Source organism: Thamnophis sirtalis, unplaced genomic scaffold, assembly GCF_051295495.1.
Source record: "Thamnophis sirtalis isolate CommonGarterSnake01/CBP01778 unplaced genomic scaffold, rThaSir2_p1.2 scaffold_4, whole genome shotgun sequence".
Taxonomy (NCBI): Eukaryota; Metazoa; Chordata; class Lepidosauria; order Squamata; family Natricidae; genus Thamnophis; species Thamnophis sirtalis.
Window position 1 is genome coordinate 80,997,456 of NW_028261384.1, and position 20,317 is coordinate 81,017,772.

Here is a 20,317-nt window from a genome sequence, read left to right on the forward strand (position 1 = left end):
AGAGCTTTGCGCCAGTACTTGTAGTAAATGTGGGGATGTTTGGGGGAAAGTTGGAGAAACAAAAGGAAGTTAGACTTGTTCTCTGGCTGTGTTGCTTTCATGCCATGTTCCAGGTCATCACACAGGAGAGTCGCAGCTGCTGCCCAGCTGATAAATGAGGAACTCAGAGAGGGGGAAGAGAGAGGGTGCCTTCTATCAAAATGAGAAAACCACATCCAAGCCCTACTGGAAGTTACCACTGTGGCAAAAAGGACCACAGGGCAGCCAAGTGTCTTGTGCCATGCCCAATGTCTGCCACCAACCTCATAGCCAACCAAAGAAGCATAAGAATCTCCCAAAGACAAAAGAGTGGACCCACATGGGACAAGTCATAGAGTTCATCCCTCCATACAGCAAGAAGGGAAATCTAACCCCTACCAAGACAGGTCTTGTCATGTACAAGAGCAACAGTTAGAGAGAAGAGGACCCAATGTAAGTAGCCCCATCATCCCCATTACTGCTAGGATCAAGGTCACTGTAGTTTCTTCAGGCAGTAAAGAGATCTTAATGGCCCTATTGGACTTGGGATATACCAGGTGCCAATCAACCATCAAGTGGTGGAGAAGCTAGGGATGGGGCAGAGAAGTTGAAAAACTTCTTTTTCCTACCTAGATTGGTCAAATGCCAATTATGTCTGACTCATATAGAAACCATTCAATTCATCATTTAGGCTTAGCATGGTAGAGGTAGTGGAACCCCTCCATTAATTGGGATGGAAGTGGATAGCAGATGCTGCGCAAAATAAGCTGAAAGGCAATAATGAAAATGATAAAAGAGCCACCATGAGCCTGCAGTTGAGAAAGTGAAAGCAAAAACTTAAGAGGAAAGAGATTCCCAAAGAAAATCACAATTTGGTGGAGGTGTTCAGTGAGATTAAATCCGATGTGGTCCTGCCCCATCACTCCACAGACTGTGCTATGAAATTGTGCCCAGGGCCAAACTGCCAAAGCCAAAATTGTATTCACTGATGACCAGGGAAATGGAAGAACTCTGAGTTTTTTGTGGATAAGAACCTTTGTAGATAAGATTTTATTCAGCCAGCGAAGTACTCTTCAAAGAAAAGAAAGATGGGTCCTTTAGGTTTCAATAAACAGTATTTCCACAGAGAATATGTACCCCTTCTCCTTGATGGACATGTTAAGACATTTTCAAAAGAGGAGGATATTTACAAAATTGAGAGAGGCATATTAACAAGTGAGGATCAGGAAGGGTGATTAATGAAAGATGGCATCCACTGCCCACTGGGCTGTTACCGATTCCAAGTGATGCTGTTTCAACTGCATGGAGACATGGCCGTCTTCATGCAACTGAGCTCCTGCATGAACATCTATATAAAGGAGTCCTCGTATTCTTGGATAACATTTTGATCTATACTGAAATGATGAAGGAGCATGTAAAATTGGTCAAGGTGGTCCTTCAAGAAGTTCAAGAGGCGGAGTTTCCATAGGACTAGAGTGGATTGAAGCTTACAGAACAGCATAGAAATGGACCCCAAGGGAATCATAGAGGGAGGGACTCCTCGGATTTGCCAACTTTTACCAGCAGTTCATCCCTATATTTGCTGAGATTGCCTTGCCCATCATTAACTTACTAAGAGCAAAAGGGGTAAACAAGCCCAGACCCAGGCAACCCTTAAAGTTGGAATGCCACTATAGTGTCAAGTGGGATTCAAGAAGTTAAAATTTGGAGCTGGGTTTGCCCAATACTACTATAGAAATCTGCTTGTTATTGATTTTCTGATGGTAAGAACCTTCTGAATGGCAAATTTCATCTTGCAAGGAGAGTTTTCTTCTATCCCGGATGAAAAAAGTTCATATAAGCTTAACGGTTAAAAAGAAAAACTTTTATTTTTGAAAAACAGCAAAATGGGGACTACGATGTTGATTTTTGGAACACTAAGGGGCTACCTGAACTTGAAATTCCAGTGGGATGTTTACATTTTTATAAATGAATGCATGAAGATTTTGAAATCAACTACAAGAAATCCTCCTATGGAAAGTTTTGCTGATTGAAAAATAAACATATTATATGATGGAGTTTGGAAAGTTGACCTAAGGAAATCAGAGAGAACTAAAGATTATAATTATAGAGGAGAAGTACCCATTACTGCAATGGAGCAATACTATTTGACTATAGAAGAAATTAAGGCAGTTTAGGATCAATGTACTCAGATCACTTTCAAGTTTGTCTGACACTATAAAAATGGATCCATTAGAGCAGGAGTGTCAATCTCAAGGCTTGGGGGCTGGATCCGGCCCATGGGGTGCTTAGAACTGGCCCATAGGGCCGCCCTGGAAACAGCAAAGGACCAGCCCTCAGTGCCTGTGCCAGCAAAAATGGAGCTGGGGGAACCACATGCGGCCCTCCCCAGCTTCATTTTCGCTGGCAGAGGGTTGCAGGAGACCATCACAGCTGAAAACAGAGCCCAGGAGCCAGTTTTTGCTGGCAGAGAGCTCTGCCCACCACAGGGTTCCCTGACACGAGTGACATTGAGCTGGCCATGCCAGCCCTGGCCCCCCGAGGTCAAACACAACCTTGATGTGTCCCTCAATGAAATCAAGTTCAACATCCCTATATTAGAGGATGCAAAAAAGAAAAAGATTTTACTGAATAAAACTGAATAAGACTGAGCTGATTTGAATATGGATTTGAAAATGTTTTTTTTTAAAGGAAGCCAGGTTATAAGAGGAATATGAAAGATGGTATTAATCTGAAAATGGATTTTAAAATGACAGATTACAAATGTGATATTGAAAACATAATGGATTTCCATGTGAAAATTGCTGTCTTAACAACTAAAGGGGACAAACAAATAAAAAATCAAAAAACTGATTTGGAAAGCCTGCTTAACTTAGCTTTATAAAATTAAACTTGAAATTGTTCCTGAAAGGAGACAAAGAGAAAATGATAAGAAATCAACTTGTGGACATTGTTTGTCAGGATTAAAAATAGCTCTTAATAGATTTTTGCTGATAAGGATAAATGATGCATTTTTAAAATTTGATTATTCATAAGGAATGAGATATGAGATTTTTTTTTATTGAATACCAGAAATGATGTTATATTACTGACATTGTTCATACTAGAGGAAGGAAGGGAGAGATCTTTTATATGTTGTGGGTTTTTTCCCATATTTCATTTCTTTTTGTATTTTTCTTGGTTTGCATTAGTATTTTATATTTGTATTTGTAAATTTAATCAATTTAATAAATAAACTTCAATAGAGTTATTTAAAAATGAAGCTCTCATTTTAAGCTTTCGTTAAACCTACATGTCAAGTTAAAGTATTAGAAATTAGGCAAGAAATGAAGCATTTTAAGCTGAACAATGAAATATATAACTGCATTATATCTAGCCATCCCTGCCATAATTAACAATTGCACAACTAAATCATAATTAAAAGATAAAGAAAATAGCTCATTCTAAAAAACAATTGAGAAAACTTAAATCAACTACAATCTTTTAGAAACTTTCAAAAGAACATACTAACAGCTTTGTCAGCATCTAAAAACTTCAGCTGTTGGATTTTTTATATATTGAGTTAAACCAAGTACATCAATCAGAAACCTCATACTATCAGATCCTTCACAGTCTTGTATAAATCCAGCCCAAGTTGCATGCACAATAGTCGGAAGAACAAAATGTAATCTGCAGGCCCAAGAAATGTACATTCTTGGCATCTACATTTATTAAGGAAGTAGGTCTATAATTGGAACACACTGAATTCCTAACCTATTTGTCTCAATGAAGCTAAGGAGCAGAGGGGGCAGTACGAATTTAGTTGAAATAGTTTCATCACTACAGAGAAAGAATACCATTATATTTTTTGTATCAGTGAGCTAGAAAATCATATAGGTAGGAACTTTCCCCAATTTCATTAGATTAACTGCATTTACAATGAAAGAAAGTAACTGTTAGGGATCATGATCAAATCTGTTGATAAGAAATCAAAACTACAGACATTTTCAAAGTTTATACATTAATATAATTAGAATCAATATTTTATATGTAAATCAAATAGTACCATATTGCTAACATTGTTTAAATATATAAGCCTGTGACACAATTTTCTCCCCTTTGCCAATACTTTGGGGCCTTATAGTAAAAAAAAAAAAACATTGATGCAAAAAGGGTTGCATTCATTTTTAGCAGATATCTATACTTCTCAAAAGCAGTAAGAGTAGTTACTTCTGCATAAACTTTGCATCAGGGAATTTAATTTTAAATCCTTTTTGCTCCTTTTATGAACTGCATATGAACTGGCAGTACATCAAATAAGCATTTATAATTCACCATCCCATACATTGGGATGAAACAAAGTCCAAGACCATACCATCTCTGAGTCTACCTCTTCAATAGATCTCTGTCCTTCAACACAAAATATATATTCTATGTATTACAAAAAGGAAGATATGTTCCTCCTTCCCGGTTCAGAAAAATCAATATATTTCTAAATTCATTTGTACATATAATGATAAAATAGCTGCAAATTCAGAAAAACAGTACACATGGCCACATAGTATAGAAAGGTTTGTTTCAGATTCTCTCCAACTATTACCTATTCTTAATATACAGATTTGAAAACAATTATGTACTTATTCTGAATTATATAGATTCATTAATTATAACACCACTCTTACAATCATTTATAATTATCTTATTTATCTTTTGCTTCAAATATGAACTCTGAAAATTTTCTAAATTTCTTAAACACTTACATTCATTTCTAATACAGAACTAATCCCACTTTCCCCAAGTCTTTCCCCCTGCAGTCCGTCCATGTGTTGCCAATCTGGCACCGACGTATTGTAAGAAATGCTGCAGTGTTTAGGCTGGTGAAATGCCACACTCAGAGCAAACAGCTTTGAAGATGCCAAGGCAAGCACGAACCAGATTCCAATTGCCTCTGTTCTTCTTCAACTGTTAATCCCCCCCCCACCTACTTTCCCACCATAAAGGCATACAGCAAATTGTCCATTTGTTTTCCCTCCCTCTCCCTTTGATAACAGAATGCCGGCAAGGTGCCAAGCCATAGCTGGTGGTTCTGACCGTATCTATGTTTTATGTAACAAGTGTGCCTTTTATATTTATATTTTTTTTATTATATATATATATATATATATAATATATATAGTGTCACAACCCCTGGTATGCCCCAATTATGGGAGGAAGCTAATTGCTTCCATTCTCTGTCCATCGGCTCGTCACAAGAGACCATCCAGACAGAAAGCCCAATATTTTACTGTTGCCTTTGTTACATTTTGTGTTGTGTTTGTGCTGATAAATAAATAAAGGGAGACTAGTATAGATCTATTTCAAGCTATTTAGCTCTCATCAGCTAGCCATACCCTTACTGGGATTCGAACCTGTGTTGTATTACATCTTAGGCAAAGGTCTTAACCATTAAGCCACAGGTCCTCCTCCTTATCAGCTGAGTCCAGGGAGGTAGGTATATATTTAGTGTCACAGCCCCAATTATGGGAGGAAGCTAATTGCTTCCATTCATATATATTCTAATATATATATTAGATTTTTATCAGCACAAATTTTATCAGCACAAATACAACTATATATATATATACATACATACATACATACATACATACATACACACACACACACACACACACACACACACATATATATTTATTTATCAGCACAAATAAAAAACACAAATATAACAAAGGCAACAGTAAAAAATATTGGGTTTCTGTCGTGATGGACTCTTGTGACGAGCCGATTGACAGATGATGGAAGCAGTTAGCTTCCTCCCATAATTGGGGCTTACCAGGGGTTGTAAAATCTAATAGATACCTTTCACCCTGGCTTCGCTGATAACGGATAAGAGCCTGTGGCCTAATGGCTAAGAAGTCTGCCTAGTATGTAATATAGCCCAGGTTCAAATCCCAGTAAGGGTATGGCTAGCTGATGAGAGCTAAATAGCTTGAAATAGATCTATACTAGTCTCCCTTTATTTATTTATCAGCACAAATAAAAAACATATATATATATATATATATATATATATATATATATATATATATATATATATATATATATATATACATACATACATACATACATACATACATACATACACACACACACACACACACACATACATATATATATATATATATATATATATACACACACATACATACATATATACATATATACATACATACATACATACATACATACATACATACATACATACATACATACATACATACATACATATATATATATATATATATATATATATATATATATATATATAAAGTCACAACCCCTGGTATGCCCAAATATGGGAGGAAGGTCACTACTTCCATTCTCTGTCCATCAGCTCATCATAAGAGACCATCCAGACAGAAACCCAATATTTTTACTGTTGCCTTTGTTACATTTGTGTTGTGTTTGTGCCTTTATTTATTTATCATCACAAACACAACATACATACATACATACATACATACATACATACATACATACATACATACATACATACCGTATTTTCACGACTATAAGCCGCACTGAAAATCCTAAAATTTGATTAAAAACCGCCAGTGCGGCTTATAACCCAGTGCGCTTTATATATGGAAAAAGATAGAAAATCTCTCCCTCCCGATTTTACGCTCAAACTTGAAGCTCGCAAGCGAATGACCGCGAGCAGGCACGCACACGTCCCTTGGGTCTCTCCCTCCCGATTTTACTTATGCTCAAACTTGAAGGACGCACACGTCCCTTGGGTCTCTCCCTCCCGATTTTACTTATGCTCAAACTTGAAGCACGCACACGTCGTATGCAGTATCCTACCCCTGGAGTGGGGAGGAAATGTGGATTTCATAGTATCCTTCCCCTGGAGTGGGGAGGATTTGGGGATTTCATTGTATCCTTCCCCTGGAATGGGGAGGAATTGGGGATTTTGCAGTATCCTACCCCTGGAGTGGGGAGGAAATGGGGATTTCATAGTATCCTTCCCCTGGAGTGGGGAGGGAATGGGGATTTCATAGTATCCTTCCCCTGGAGTGGGGAGGAAATGGGGATTTCATAGTATCCTTCCCCTGGAGTGGGGAGGGAATGGGGATTTCATAGTATCCTTCCCCTGGAGTGGGGAGGAAATGGGGATTTCATAGTATCCTTCCCCTGGAGTAGGGAGGAAATGTGGATTTCATAGTATCCTTCCCCTGGAGTGGGGAGGATTTGGGGATTTCATAGTATCCTTCCCCTGGAATGGGGAGGGAATGGGGATTTCATAGTATCCTTCCCCTGAAGTGGGGAGGAAATGTGGATTTCATAGTATCCTTCCCCTGGAGTGGGGAGGGAATGGGGATTTCATAGTATCCTTCCCCTGGAGTGGGGAGGGAATGGGGATTTCATAGTATCCTTCCCCTGGAGTGGGGAGGAAATGGGGATTTCATAGTATCCTTCCCCTGGAGTGGGGAGGGAATGGGGATTTCAAAGCATTTTAAACTATACCTTATAACCTTCCAAATGGAATAATAATAATATAAGAATGGCAAAGAAAAAGAATAATTATGCTTTATATTTTTACTGTCATTTATTATCTTACAGGCAGGCAGGCTAGGAAACGGAATGAACGAGTGGCCAGGCAGGGTAGGAAACGGAATGCAGGCAGGGGGGGAAACGAAATGAACGAGTGGCCAGGCAGGCTAGGAAACGGAATGCAGGTGGGGGGGGGGAAACGAAATGAATGAGTGGCCAGGCAGGCTAGGAAAGGAATGCAGGCAGGGGGGGAAACGAAATGAACGAGTGGCCAGGCAGGCTAGGAAACGGAATGCAGGCGGGGGGGGGAACGAAATGAATGAGTGGCCAGGCAGGCTAGGAAAGGAATGCAGGCAGGGGGGGAAACGAAATGAACGAGTGGCCAGGCAGGCTAGGAAACGGAATGCAGGCAGGGGGGGAAACGAAATGAAAGAGTGGCCAGGCAGGCTAGGAAACGGAATGTAGGCAGGGGGGGGAACGAAGTGAACGAGTGGCCAGGCAGGCTAGGAAACGGAATGCAGGCAGGGGGGGGAAATGAAATGAACGAGTGGCCAGGCAGGCTAGGAAACGGAATGCAGGCAGGGGGGGGAAATGTTGCAAAAAAACCGTGCGGCTTATAACCCGGTGCGCTTTATATATGAAAAAAGTTTGAAAAATTAACGTTAACTGATACTGCGGCTTATAATCCGGTGCGCCTTATGGTCGTGAAAATACGGTACATACATGTATGTATGTATGTATGTATATATATAAATTTTCTATAAAACTGCAATTCTGTTCCTTTAAAAACATGGATATAATGCTTGTGCTTACAAGGCTACAAATCCTTGTTCATGCTACTGCAAAGTCTTGGAGTAAATGGAATAGGCTTGTATGCATTTATTAACTGGTTACAATTATATTTTCCTTCTTATTGTAGTATTAATATAATTATTAATAATACTGCAAATACCAGCAAGAAAAAAGAGGAAAATCCTATAAACTAACAACTTGAAAATTCATAGTTTCTTATCATAATGCAAGATTGGAAGAAAGGAAATGGGTAGGACAGAATGATAGAAAAAAATGAATCAAGCCATAGTCCCCTGAGAAAAATAAATTTTGATTATTATAATGCCAAGGACACTACATCAAACAAGCAAATAATGACTTAAAAACTGGAGATTTTAAAAAACGACAATTGGAAATTGGAAATGTATCCAGTGTCACAACATGGAGAATAGTCAGTCCTCCAAAGAAACTTCAGCTCCAACTTAAATCAATGGATTTTTTTTTCCAGATTTGCGCATTCTTCAATGTGCTGAAGAAATGGAAGTCAGATCCTGAAGATCTGAGTTGTGTTTCTGCAGCCCGTCAACAAAGTTCCCCTCAATTAACAAAGGGAAAAGGAACTCTTCTGAAAGGCTTCAGAACAGGAGGACAGATCCCAACAATACTAGCACCATTACTGCAGCCTTCTGGAATAGTATCCTTCCATCTATTTAACAACCTGGGAGATCACTTAACGACTGCATCTAGAAGCGTTGCAATTGTAGCCATTGAGGTAAACAGTCACATGGGCTTCTCACTGTACTCCCTAACAACTGAGATTCCCAGTTGTGGTTGTTCATTAAAGACTACCTGTACTGATGTCTGAGATTCAAAGAAAGGGTGAATTTCATTCATCCTTCTATGTTCTCAGATTCCTGAAGGCACAAAAATACGAGGAAAACATAATGTGGAATTTTTATTTCCTATTCAATCATTCCAGCATATCTGATTTCCTGTGTGAGTTAACTCTACCCAGTACATCTGAAAATTTTAACATTACATGTAGAACTTGATTTACAACTGTTCATTTAGCAACAATCTGAAATGACAGCAGCTTTGGAAAGGATGCTTTATGAACAGTTAACATTTTTGGCCACTGAAAAAACTTACATCCTGACCCCTTAAATCAGGTGATTTATTTATTTACTTACTTACTTACTTATTTTGTTTTATTTAAAGCTTTTATATGCTGTCCAATCCCAAAGGACTCCGGGCGGATTACAAGAAAATATTAAAAACATAACAACAATACAATTTAAAACAACAGTCATCCCTCATAAATTCATTCTAGTTGGGGCTGGACCTCAACAGTGAGGTCAACAGCTCCAGGCCTGCCGGAACAGCCAGGTTTTTATGGCTTTCCTGAAGGCCATCAGAGTGGGTATGGTCCAGATTTCCGGGGGGAGCTGGTTCCAAAGTGTCGGAGCAGCCACCGATTGCAATCAAGGTTATTGTTAACCTGTTCACACTTAAACCAGTTGTCCAGCACCCCAGCATTTGATTGCAGTGGTGGGTTCCAGATCCCGTTGCAACCGGTATGGTGCAATGGGGCCTGGCGTCCACCACATGGATGCACAGTACGCACATGCGTACTTACCGCCCGTGACTCTATGTGACATTCCAGCTGCTTGGCGGAACGTCGCGCAGGCGACATACACTCCGTGCGCATGTGCATAAGCTCAGATCGGCTCAAATACAGATAGGGAGAGTGGGCAGACAGATGGGCCCTCTGGTGCATTGGTACCTGGGGCTAACAGCAGGCATCGGTACATTCATACCGGGACGTACCAGTCGTATCCCACTACTGTTTGATTGCCATTTGCAATTTTCTCAGAAAGTCAATGGGGAAGCTGACAGGGAAGATTGCAACTGCTGCCTTTTCGTTTTTGTGCATGGGGGAGGATATAGGATCTGAATTTGAGAGAGGTAATTGTTTTGCTGCAACTGATAAACATCCCAACAAATTGCCCAATGATCGCAATCTAGAATATTGGGATTACAGTGATTGAGAAAAGCAGTCACATGGGCACTGCAGTCACAGGGTTCCAAGTAACACCTCCAATGAAAGAAGACTCCAAGGCTTGAAGTTTCTCAAAGTTCCATTGGAGCTGTTTATGCGTGTGCATAGCTTTCACTTTCCCTGGGTTTATTTCCACTCTGCTTGACACTCTGTAGCCCAGGTAATCTAGAGAGGTTTTATTTAATTCACATTTTGACAGCTTTGGGTAAAGCTTTGTGGCTAGGAGTTTTTTCAGCACTTTTGCACTAGCTTTACATGCTCCTCTAGTGTCTCAGTGAATATGAGAATGTCATCTATGTAAACTAGGACTCCTTTGTATAGATGCTCATGCAGCACCTTGTTTATCAGTTGCATGAAGACTACGGGGGACTCTTGTAGGTCAAATGGCATGACTTTGAATTGGAAGCTGCCAAGCAGACAGTTAAAAGCGGTCTTCTGTTTGTCTCCTTCTCTAATCTGTGTGCGATAATAGGCTTCTCTCAGGTCTAGTTTGGTGAACACCATGCCCTTGGCCAAATGACGTAGCATGTTCTTCATGAGCGGGAAGGTGAGATGTACTCCTCTCACACGCATTAATTCAGTGAAAATCTACACAAAGCCTCATTCCACCCCCCTCTATATTTTTTCTCTTTAAATGATATGGAGGCTGTCACTCTGGACATGGCAGGCTGGATAAAACCACACTCTAGGTTGGTGTCTATGTATTTCCTTAGCTTGGCCATTTCTTTTGGAGTCATAGAATACTTAGGCAGCTTTGCTCCAGGAACAAACTCAATCACACAATTGGTTGGGCAATGAGAGAGAGAAAGCTGCAATTTTGCTCCCTAAATATAACTGACAAGTCTCAGTATTCTCTTGGCACCTCTGGGCTACCAGGAAGCTTCTCCATGGCAGGTGCCACTGTTTCCCACTTGCTGGGGCTCACCACCTTTTGGCAACTATCTGGTTTGATGAGCAGCAGTGGGCAAATGCCCATTTTTAGCCTTCGGTAGCCGTCTTCCCACATGATAGTCAGTCCCCATTTGTCTAGCCAGGTGAGGCCCAATATGACTGAGTCTGTCATTTTGGGAGTTACGAAGAATCAGATGGCTCTTGGTGGTGCCCCATCTCTAACAAGCTTTGTGACTAAGATGGCAGGGGCTCCGCCTATCAGCATCCCATTGACCTGCTCAAAATAGATGGGGTATGTTAGCGGTTTCGTGCCTATTCCTAGCTGTTGGGCTACGGGAAGTGTCTATGATGGCCTTTACCTCTCTGTAAGGTCCTATTTCTGGCACTATGATCTGTGTGTAAACTGTAAACTGTAAATTGTAGAGGAGGGGCTGGCAGGGTTGGTTGTGGGGCTGCTACTTGCAGTAGGACCAGTGCTGGTGTCCATTGGTACTGAACCCATCACTGGCCAAAACAGAAGGCCCAGCCAGGGAAGATCTGGTCAGCAGGAGGCAATCTGAGGACTGGTGGCTGAAGGGGGGTCTCAGCAGTCCCAATGGTAATCTCTGTAGCACCAGACTGAATTAGCCTAATGGGCCTTGCTGCTGCACGGTTCCAATTTCGGCAGAAGCTATCATCCTGGTAGACCGGACCCAACAGGGAAGGCTAGTGTGAGATCCGCTTCGTGCCAAGTGAAATGACGCTGACACCCCACTCGATGCTGCTGCAAACCTAATCTATTTTATAAAATGCTTAGAAGATAGTATTTAGGCTGTCCTAATACTAGACTCTGCTGTGAAAAAGTCTCTCGTAAGTGTGTGTGTGTGTGTGTGTGTGTGTGTGAATGAGAGAGAAAGAGAGAGAGAGAGAAACATTTGCTGTCCACTAATAATTGAAACTAAATAAATGCTTTGTCCACGTTATGATCTCTTGAATAAGGTTCTTTTAATACTTGAAAAAATAGGTATAATATGGAACCATCTTTCATATAGTTTTAAAAACGATAAAAGTTTTTATAGTTTTAAAAGTTTTAAAAACAAGGATAATAATATAAACATATTCTAGAGTAGGAAAGCAAAAAGAAAAATAAATCAGTGAGAGATAAAAATGCAATAAAGAAAAATAGGAAAGAAAAAATACAAAGAAGTAATTTCTTATATGTACAGTTTTAAGTACAATTATAAATTTATTCTTTCTCTGATGTTAATCTCTTTATGATTTTCTTCTTGTTATAAGACACCCTATTTAATCATTAAAACTGCAAATCATGAGCTCATTTTTTCTGTTCTATGAAAAAATCCATAAACCTAGAGCAGCAGTCCACAATTTTTCCAGCTCTGCAGACTAGCGATAGCAGCAGGAGAAGTGCATGGTTTCACATGCACTACTGGCACAAATTTCATACGCTCATCACTTGTGCAGGCTGGTTCCCAATTGGCCGCAGCCTGGTTGAGGACCCCTGCCTTATAGTAATTTCAATTTCAATAAAAGTAATTTCAAAAGCTTTTATGAGGCTTTCAGACATCAGCCCAGATCACATATTATGAAAACACCAAAGAACATTTATATAATATTATATATACATTATTAAATATTACCATCAATACTTTATAAAACATTCCTATGTATACTTGGGTTTGTTTGTGCTATTAGATATTTCAGATGTGAAAAGATGCAAACTTCTATTTATTACTCAGGTGTATTTATTTGTTTATCTGCAGCCCACAAGTCATTCAGGACAAAATATCACACAAAAAAAACATTATCTATAAACTTTCAGTATCTAAGCACATATGTACAAACTATAAAAGCAACACTACGGCCAGCATCAAAATCTGTCAAAAAGAACCTTTAAGATAATTGAGAAGAAGTTGATCTGACCAATCTGCACTGGCAATTAGGAAGATCCATACTTTGTTCCCATCCCAAACCAAAATATATCTTGTAAACTTACATACACAAGACAGACAAGAGTTCATTGGGGGAAGAGGATCTGTAGGTAAAAGGATATATCACAGGTACCTGGATTTTTCTTCTCTCATTTTCCCCCCATAACACAATGTTGCTGGGTAGAGAGGCAGCTATTGGCTCAAAGTCACCCAGTGAGCTTCTGAAAATGGACTTAAAATCCGAGTAACCTGAACATCAACCCACATTACCTCTCCACTTTAATTTTCAAGCAGCTCTGTCAGTTGTATTCTTTAAAGAAGTCCTGGAAATAAATGGTCATTTATCAGTTAGATACAGTAAACAAACCTATCTGCAAACACTAAAGATCTCTGCTTGGATGAGAACTATCAGAGCTATAAAAAGTAAATTAAAAAAATAGTAGCAGTCTGTTCCATATACCTTCCAATAAAGTTACACAGGTGTTGCATGAAAATACCAAAGTCAACCATTTCCCCCCTCCCTTTCATACAGTATTTTTAAGGAGGTTAATTAAAATATCTGCAACCTTATCTCGTATTCTATTACAACTGCAAAAAGCGAATCATGATTACTTTACTCCCATTTTTAATTAAAAAAACATGTACACTTTCTTTGCCATCTTTCTTATGAACTTTTCATAAGGAAGCCTGTGATTTTGAAAGCTTGACATTTATTATGAGACACTAAGTTAGCCACATATTGATTTATCATGCACCATCATGTTATTTTGTTATTCCTAGTGATCTCTACGATGATCCATCCCAAATTTGGTCTTTTGCAGATTATGGCAGATTAATTGCCGTTGTAATTGAATATGCACACCTTGTTGTTGATCATCCTCTACTCTTTCCTTTCATCTTTCCCAGCACTAGTCCTTTCTCCTTGGAGCTAGGTTTTGCAGAATGTATTCAAAGTAGTATAGTTCGAGCCATGTGTGTGCCTCAAGTGACAACTCTGAATGTCCTTATTATCTATTTGGAGTTTACCTTTCTATTATCCTTTGCTTAGAAGTAATAAATAGTTCAAATTATTTATGGTAGCTTGTTCACCTCTGCACTCCTTTCATTCACACAAAATCTCTGCCTCCTTAACTGCAACCACATCGGCTAATCCTGCCCCTAATTCTGGGATTAGCCTTGCTGTAATTCTTAATACAGTTAAAATATCAATTAAGTCGCTCAGGAGAATATCAGAAGCCCTTCAGTTTATGTAATAAATTAAATGATAGTACATGATGCATGAAAAGGGAATTCTCATATTAATGAATTCATGCACCCAACCTAGAATTTTAACACATTTACAATAATGGAATAGAGGAAGTACTTCTAATATAGGTAGTCCTTGACTTATGACAACAGCTGGGCCCAAAATTCCAATTGCTAAGCAAGATAGTTATTAAATTGTGCTTCATTTTATAATGTTTTAGTTAAGTCAATCTGGCTTCCCCTATTGACTTTGCTTGTTGGATGCCAGCTGGGAAGGTTGAAAATGGCAATCACATGACCCAAGGACACTGCAACCATCATACATATATATCAGTTGTCAAGCATCTGAATTTTGGTCATGTGACCATGGGTATGCTGTCACGATTGTAAATGACCACAAGTCACTTTTTTCATTGCCATTGTAATATCTGATGGTTGCTAAATGAGTAGCTGTAAGTTGAGACTACCTGTAGTGTACATATACTTTTGCTGTTGTCCACTTTTGGGAGTTGGAAGTTACAAAGTTACTTTTTAAAATGATAGGTAGGTAGGTAGGTAGGTAGGTAGGTAGGTAGGTAGGTAGAGCTTGACTCAGAGCCCCTATAGCCATGCCATCCATGCCCTGACACTTGCCTTGTGGCAGCAGCACCAGCAGCCATGTGCAGCAGGAGCTCACGTCTTCTGCTTGCTTGTGGCTGCAATGGAGGCCAAGCAGCATATTGATGCTGTGGCGATGAGGTGAGGCAGGTTTCATGGTGTGGATCAGCTGGCTGCAGGGCCCTAAAGTAAGCCGGTGTGAGGTACATGGGGCAGCTCTACCCTTCACCTCATAGTCATGGAGGGAGGGAGGGAGGGAGGGAGGGAGAGAGAGAGAGATGAGAGGGAAGGAGGGGGGGGGAGAGAGAATATGTACATTTATATATACGGTAATCCTAGTCCTCTACTTACAACTGAGCCCAGAATTTATATTGCTAAGTGAGAAAATTATTAAGTGAGTTTTTCCTCGTTTTCTTGCCCCATTTTCTTGCCCCATTTGTTAAGTGGATCACTGCAGTTGGTAAATAAGTAACACAGTTGTTAAGTGAATCTGGCTTCCCCACTGATTTTGCTGATTTTGCTTGTCAGAACATCACAAAAGATGATCACAAGACTGCAGGACACTGCAACCGTCATAAATATGAACCAGTTGTCAAGCATCCAATGTAAATCGCGTGACCATGGGGATGCTGCAATGGTCATAAGCGTGAAAAATAGTCATAAGTCACTTTTTTCAATGCCTTTATAACTTTGAATGGTCACTAAAGGAACTGTTGTAAGTTGAGGACTACATATATATGACATGACCAATTCTCATATATATGAAACCTGTTAGTTTACTTTGTAAGTCTTCTAGTCCAACACCCTGCCCATGGCAGGAGATCCTATATCAGTGATAGCAAATCGTTTTGGCACAGAGTGCCAAAAAGGGAGCACTTCGCGCGCATCTGGGCCACAACCAGGAAAAGGAGCTGCCCAGGGGAGATGTGCTCGCCGGAAAATGAACTTCTGGTTTCCAGCACATGCATGCAAGTCATCCGGTTACTGCCACACATATGAACATGCCAGTCAGTGGTCGCATGCTCAAACCAGAAAACAGAAGACCAGCTCTTCTGGTTTCCAGCACTACCGCATGCACAAAGGCCAGCTGATCGTCACATGTGCATGCGCACCAAAAAACCCGGAAGAGGAATGGGCAATGCTCCACGTGCTATAGGTACGCGATCACAGTCCTATACCATTCTGGGCTTTCTTTTGGCTTGATGGGATAGATACACATAATCACAGAAAGAATAACAGAATAACCAAACAGAATAATAAAGTTGGAAGGGACATCAGAGGTCCTCCATTTCAATCCTCTATTCAAGCAAGAGACCCTGTATCAGTGATGGCGAACCTATGGCACGTGTGCCACCTGTGGCACGCGGAGCCATTTGTCAGGGCACGCAAAGTGCTGCCCTGTCAGCTGGCCAGCGTGCATGTGTGTGCTGGCCAGCTGAGTTCACCCTTTTTTAAAGCCATTTTTCCCACTCCCCAGGCTCCAGAGGCTTTATAGGAGTCTGGGGGAAACGAAAGGAGCCTCCCCCGCCTACCCAGAGGCCCTCCGGAGGCTTCATGAACTTTCCTAAAGCCTCCAGAGCGCAAAAAACTGGCCTTATGGGCAAACCGGAAATTCAGGAACGGACTTCCGGTTTGCTCGGAGGGTCATTTTGACTGCTCCGAAGCTCCAGAGGGCTTTGGGGGAGGGGATGGGGGAGGGTGTTTTCACCCTCCCCAGGCTCCTATAAAATCTCTGGAGCCTGGGGAGAGCAAAAAAAGCACGCAAAAAATGGGGGGGTCGCGCCTGTAGTGCATTCACGTTGCATTATGGGTCCGGCACGCCTGCACACAACCCCCCTGCGCTCCCCCCACTTATGCCACATGAACCAAAAAGGTTCACTATCGCTGCCCGATATCATTTCAACCAAATGGCTGTCCAATGTCTTCTTAAAAACTTTCAGTGATGAAGCTGTTCCATTGGTTAATTGTTCTCTGTGTCAGGAAACTTCTCCATAGTTCTAGGTTGCTTCTCTTCTTGACTAGTTTCCACCCACTGTTTCTTGTCCGGTTTTCAGTTGTTTTGGAGAATAGGTTGACCCCCCTCATCTTTGTGGCATCTCTTCAAATATTAGAACACTGCTATCATGTCATCCCAGTCCTTATTTTCACAACAATTTTCCAACCATTCTTCATAAGACTCCATGATCTTTCTTGTTTTTCTCTGCATTCTTTCCAGAATGCTCAATGCATGATACAATATTTCAAGTGTGATCTCCTCAAGGCATTATAAAGTTGATATTAGAAAGAATAGCTTTATCTGCTCCTAGCTTTAATTCATTTTTGGCAACCACATACTTTCTCCAGTCAAGATAATTAATGACCAACCATTCCAAATGCATACAACAGTGGTCTAACAGTTGAATCCGCAAGGTCTTAAGTTATAGAATCCAGACCAAAATTCCAAATAAGATTATGAATCATTATGAATCAAAACTGGAACAAAAGAAGTCTGGCATACTTCAGATTAAGAAATACACACACACACACACACACACACAGCTCACTGCATTTGCCTATGGGAATAAAGGGGGGGGGGCTTGCATCCATTATAATATTGCTGAAACGATAACTCTTATTATATGAAAATAATTCGTTATGCCTTTAGTTTTATTACAAAAAGAAAAAGGCACCAGAGTTTTCCTTTACCTAATAATAAGCAGCCAGAAAGTCACAAGAATGTATTCCAACACCACCTTTATGGATACAACTGCCAAGTAAATGACTATATTTTTATAAAATCTTATGAAACATAAATAAATAGCATTAATTTTGTGTGGTATCTAGTACACTTTAAGGGTACCCTAAACCAGAAAAGAACACAATACAATGTTCCAAACATTCACCTTCAGAGAAGTTGTCAAGATTCCTGCATGAGACTTCAAAAGCCTGGTCCCAGTAACAGACCCAGATTGGATCCTGTAACATTATCCTGGGATAGGTATATTTGCCTTCCTTCGTGAGAAGACTTTGAATTTAAACAGATTCCGTCCCTTTCTCTGGGTCTAAAGGAACTAACTGTTTGCAGGTTCTATGATGCTTATTTAGGGGAAAGAGAATAGAAAATAACACTCTTCTGCAATTTTGAAGAAATAGTTGCCAAATCGAATTATATCACGGAGGAGACAAGGCATTTGTAAGGCCTTCATTTATATCTTTCTGAATTATAGTTCAAAGACTACGTTTTACCAGATTGTTGCTGAATTAGCTTCACAATTCTTTCACTTCCCTCTTAAATCTTCAGATGCATCCTCTCTTCCCAGCCCCACCCACTCCCATCCAATCTCTGGATTGATCGACTCCCCAAAATGGGCGGGGAAAAGAATAGACCGCACTACCAACCACAAGTGATTGGCATAACCGGACAAGCCCCTCAAATCTAGTTATTTAGGAGGGGAGGTGGAGAATAGGAGGAGAAATATGAACTCCACCCTTATTTTATGATGCAATGTGGAAAAGACAGAGATCCAGTGCTGAGAAACAAAGTTTCTAGCCCCAAAGTTTGTCTTTTTTTTTCTTTTTTTAGTAAAATGAGCGAAGATTTGTGTCACCAGTTAAGAAACACAGCACGTTTTTGGGCATTTCCAATAGTCCCTCCCCACTACACCAGCGGTGCGCGTGCCAAAAAGAGAGGAAGAAAGGAGAAGGCGTGCTTTATTAAACTAAGGGAATTTACTTCTCAAAAGACAGCTCAAGCCTCCCAGCTACCCAACCATAAGCAAAGGGCCTCGAATTACTGCAAAAAGACCCCCGCTTTTCTTACACAACCCCCGCTCCTCCACACGAGAAGGCGCCTTGTATTCAGTTGCTAGCCCGCTCCTCAACCACAGCAAACGGAAAGCGAGGCACGACCCAGCCCCTCACTTTTTCAGGCAAGACTTACCTGCCAGGTTCCAAGCTCTGCTCCAATAGCCCCTCTTTTTATCCTGTCGCCTCCCTTTCCTCCTGGGAGACGGAGAACTCGAGCGAGCTGGGCGCCCCCGCCCCCTCTCCTTCCACACTCTCTTCTGACCGTGCAGATCGGATCAAGTTTAGGGCGGACTAAGAACGGCGTGCAAGAAGAAAAAGAACTGGGGCAAGCAAGGAGGAGATCCTCTTGCATCAGCACCCGGAACTTTCTTGGAGGCGAGGGGAAACAAAAAAGAAACTTCTGGCTTCCACACGTACACAAAAACCCACGTACAAATAACCTAGCAAGTCCGGTAGGAGTGAGAAGAGTTTAAGTCTTCTTGTTCTTTCGCAAACATATATTTACCGTTGTTTATTGGCTTTCCTCCTCAAAGTTCCTTGTATTAAATCGGGACTATTTGTCCGAGCCGCCGCCGCCGCCCGCTAACACTTACTTGGTTGCTCAGCTGACTCTTCCTAACTCACAGACATTCCCCTCCCTCTCCCCTTAACTGGGCCTTAAGCCCTCCCATCACCGCGCCTCCCTCTGTCTGCTTTACGCAGTCGCAAGCGATAGCTCCTCGGCCATGTATGCTTCGGGAGTTCTCCCAGCGGATTCTAGGAGCCTGTAACTTTTTCTGAGACTGAAGAGCTTGTGCCGTTTTCCCACGTAGCCAAGGAGCGCGTGCTGACGCGCGCGCACGCATCGGCATTGGAAGTGTAACCGAGCACGCAGGACATTATAGGCTTCCTTAATATGGTTGGGTTTGGACTGGAATCTGAACTTAGCCTCATTTCGTTAAATTTGGAATGTTTTGCAAGCAAATCTGAAGCCTCCTTGTGCGAGGCGGAAATCACTTCCCAACACACACACACACACACACACACACACAGAGAGAGAGAGAGAGAGAGACACGCTCCTAAAAGCAGAAGCAGATAACATGGAGGAATAAAAAACATCTCATTAATGTTGCTGAATCTATTACAGCTAATCTGAAAATTCAAGCTAAATTAAATCATTGAGAAAAGGAAGTCTTATCATTTTTTAGCAGATTTTTTATTATTTTTCCCTTCTACAACACCTTACAGTCATTATATCAACATTGTTATGTCATCATACCTGTACATGTATATAATATTTCGCTTCTATATTTACACACCTTTATACACATTTCTATATATATTTATATATTGTTTTTCGGCTTAATTACTTTTATTCTTGTTTTGCAGCTATTTGTACCAATTTTTCCAAGTTTCATAATATTCCGACTCTTCTTTATCTTTTAATTTCAATGTTAATTTGTCCATCTCTCTGCACAATCCAAAGTTTTTTTTATCACTAATTCGTCTGAGG

The 20,317-nt window shown here is 40.6% G+C and overlaps 1 protein-coding gene across 8 annotated transcripts in view; it reads right to left on the reverse strand.

Moving 5' to 3' along the window:
• Positions 1-19,485, reverse strand: part of GRB10 (growth factor receptor bound protein 10) — a 148,945-nt gene extending 129,460 nt beyond the window's left edge. For 2 of the 8 annotated variants that reach the window (XM_087713177.1, XM_014053614.2), the window contains exon 1: positions 18,959-19,093. Coding sequence is in view for 2 of the 8 variants with exons in the window: in XM_087713172.1 (XP_087569298.1) it covers positions 18,959-19,177 (219 nt within the window). In the remaining 6 variants the exon portion in view is untranslated. Of the gene's footprint in view, positions 1-13,467; positions 13,491-18,958 lie in introns of those variants that run through there. The other 6 variants (XM_087713173.1, XM_087713174.1, XM_087713172.1 and 3 more) reach the window with 5 other exon arrangements.
• Between the last annotated feature and the right edge of the window lie 832 nt (positions 19,486-20,317).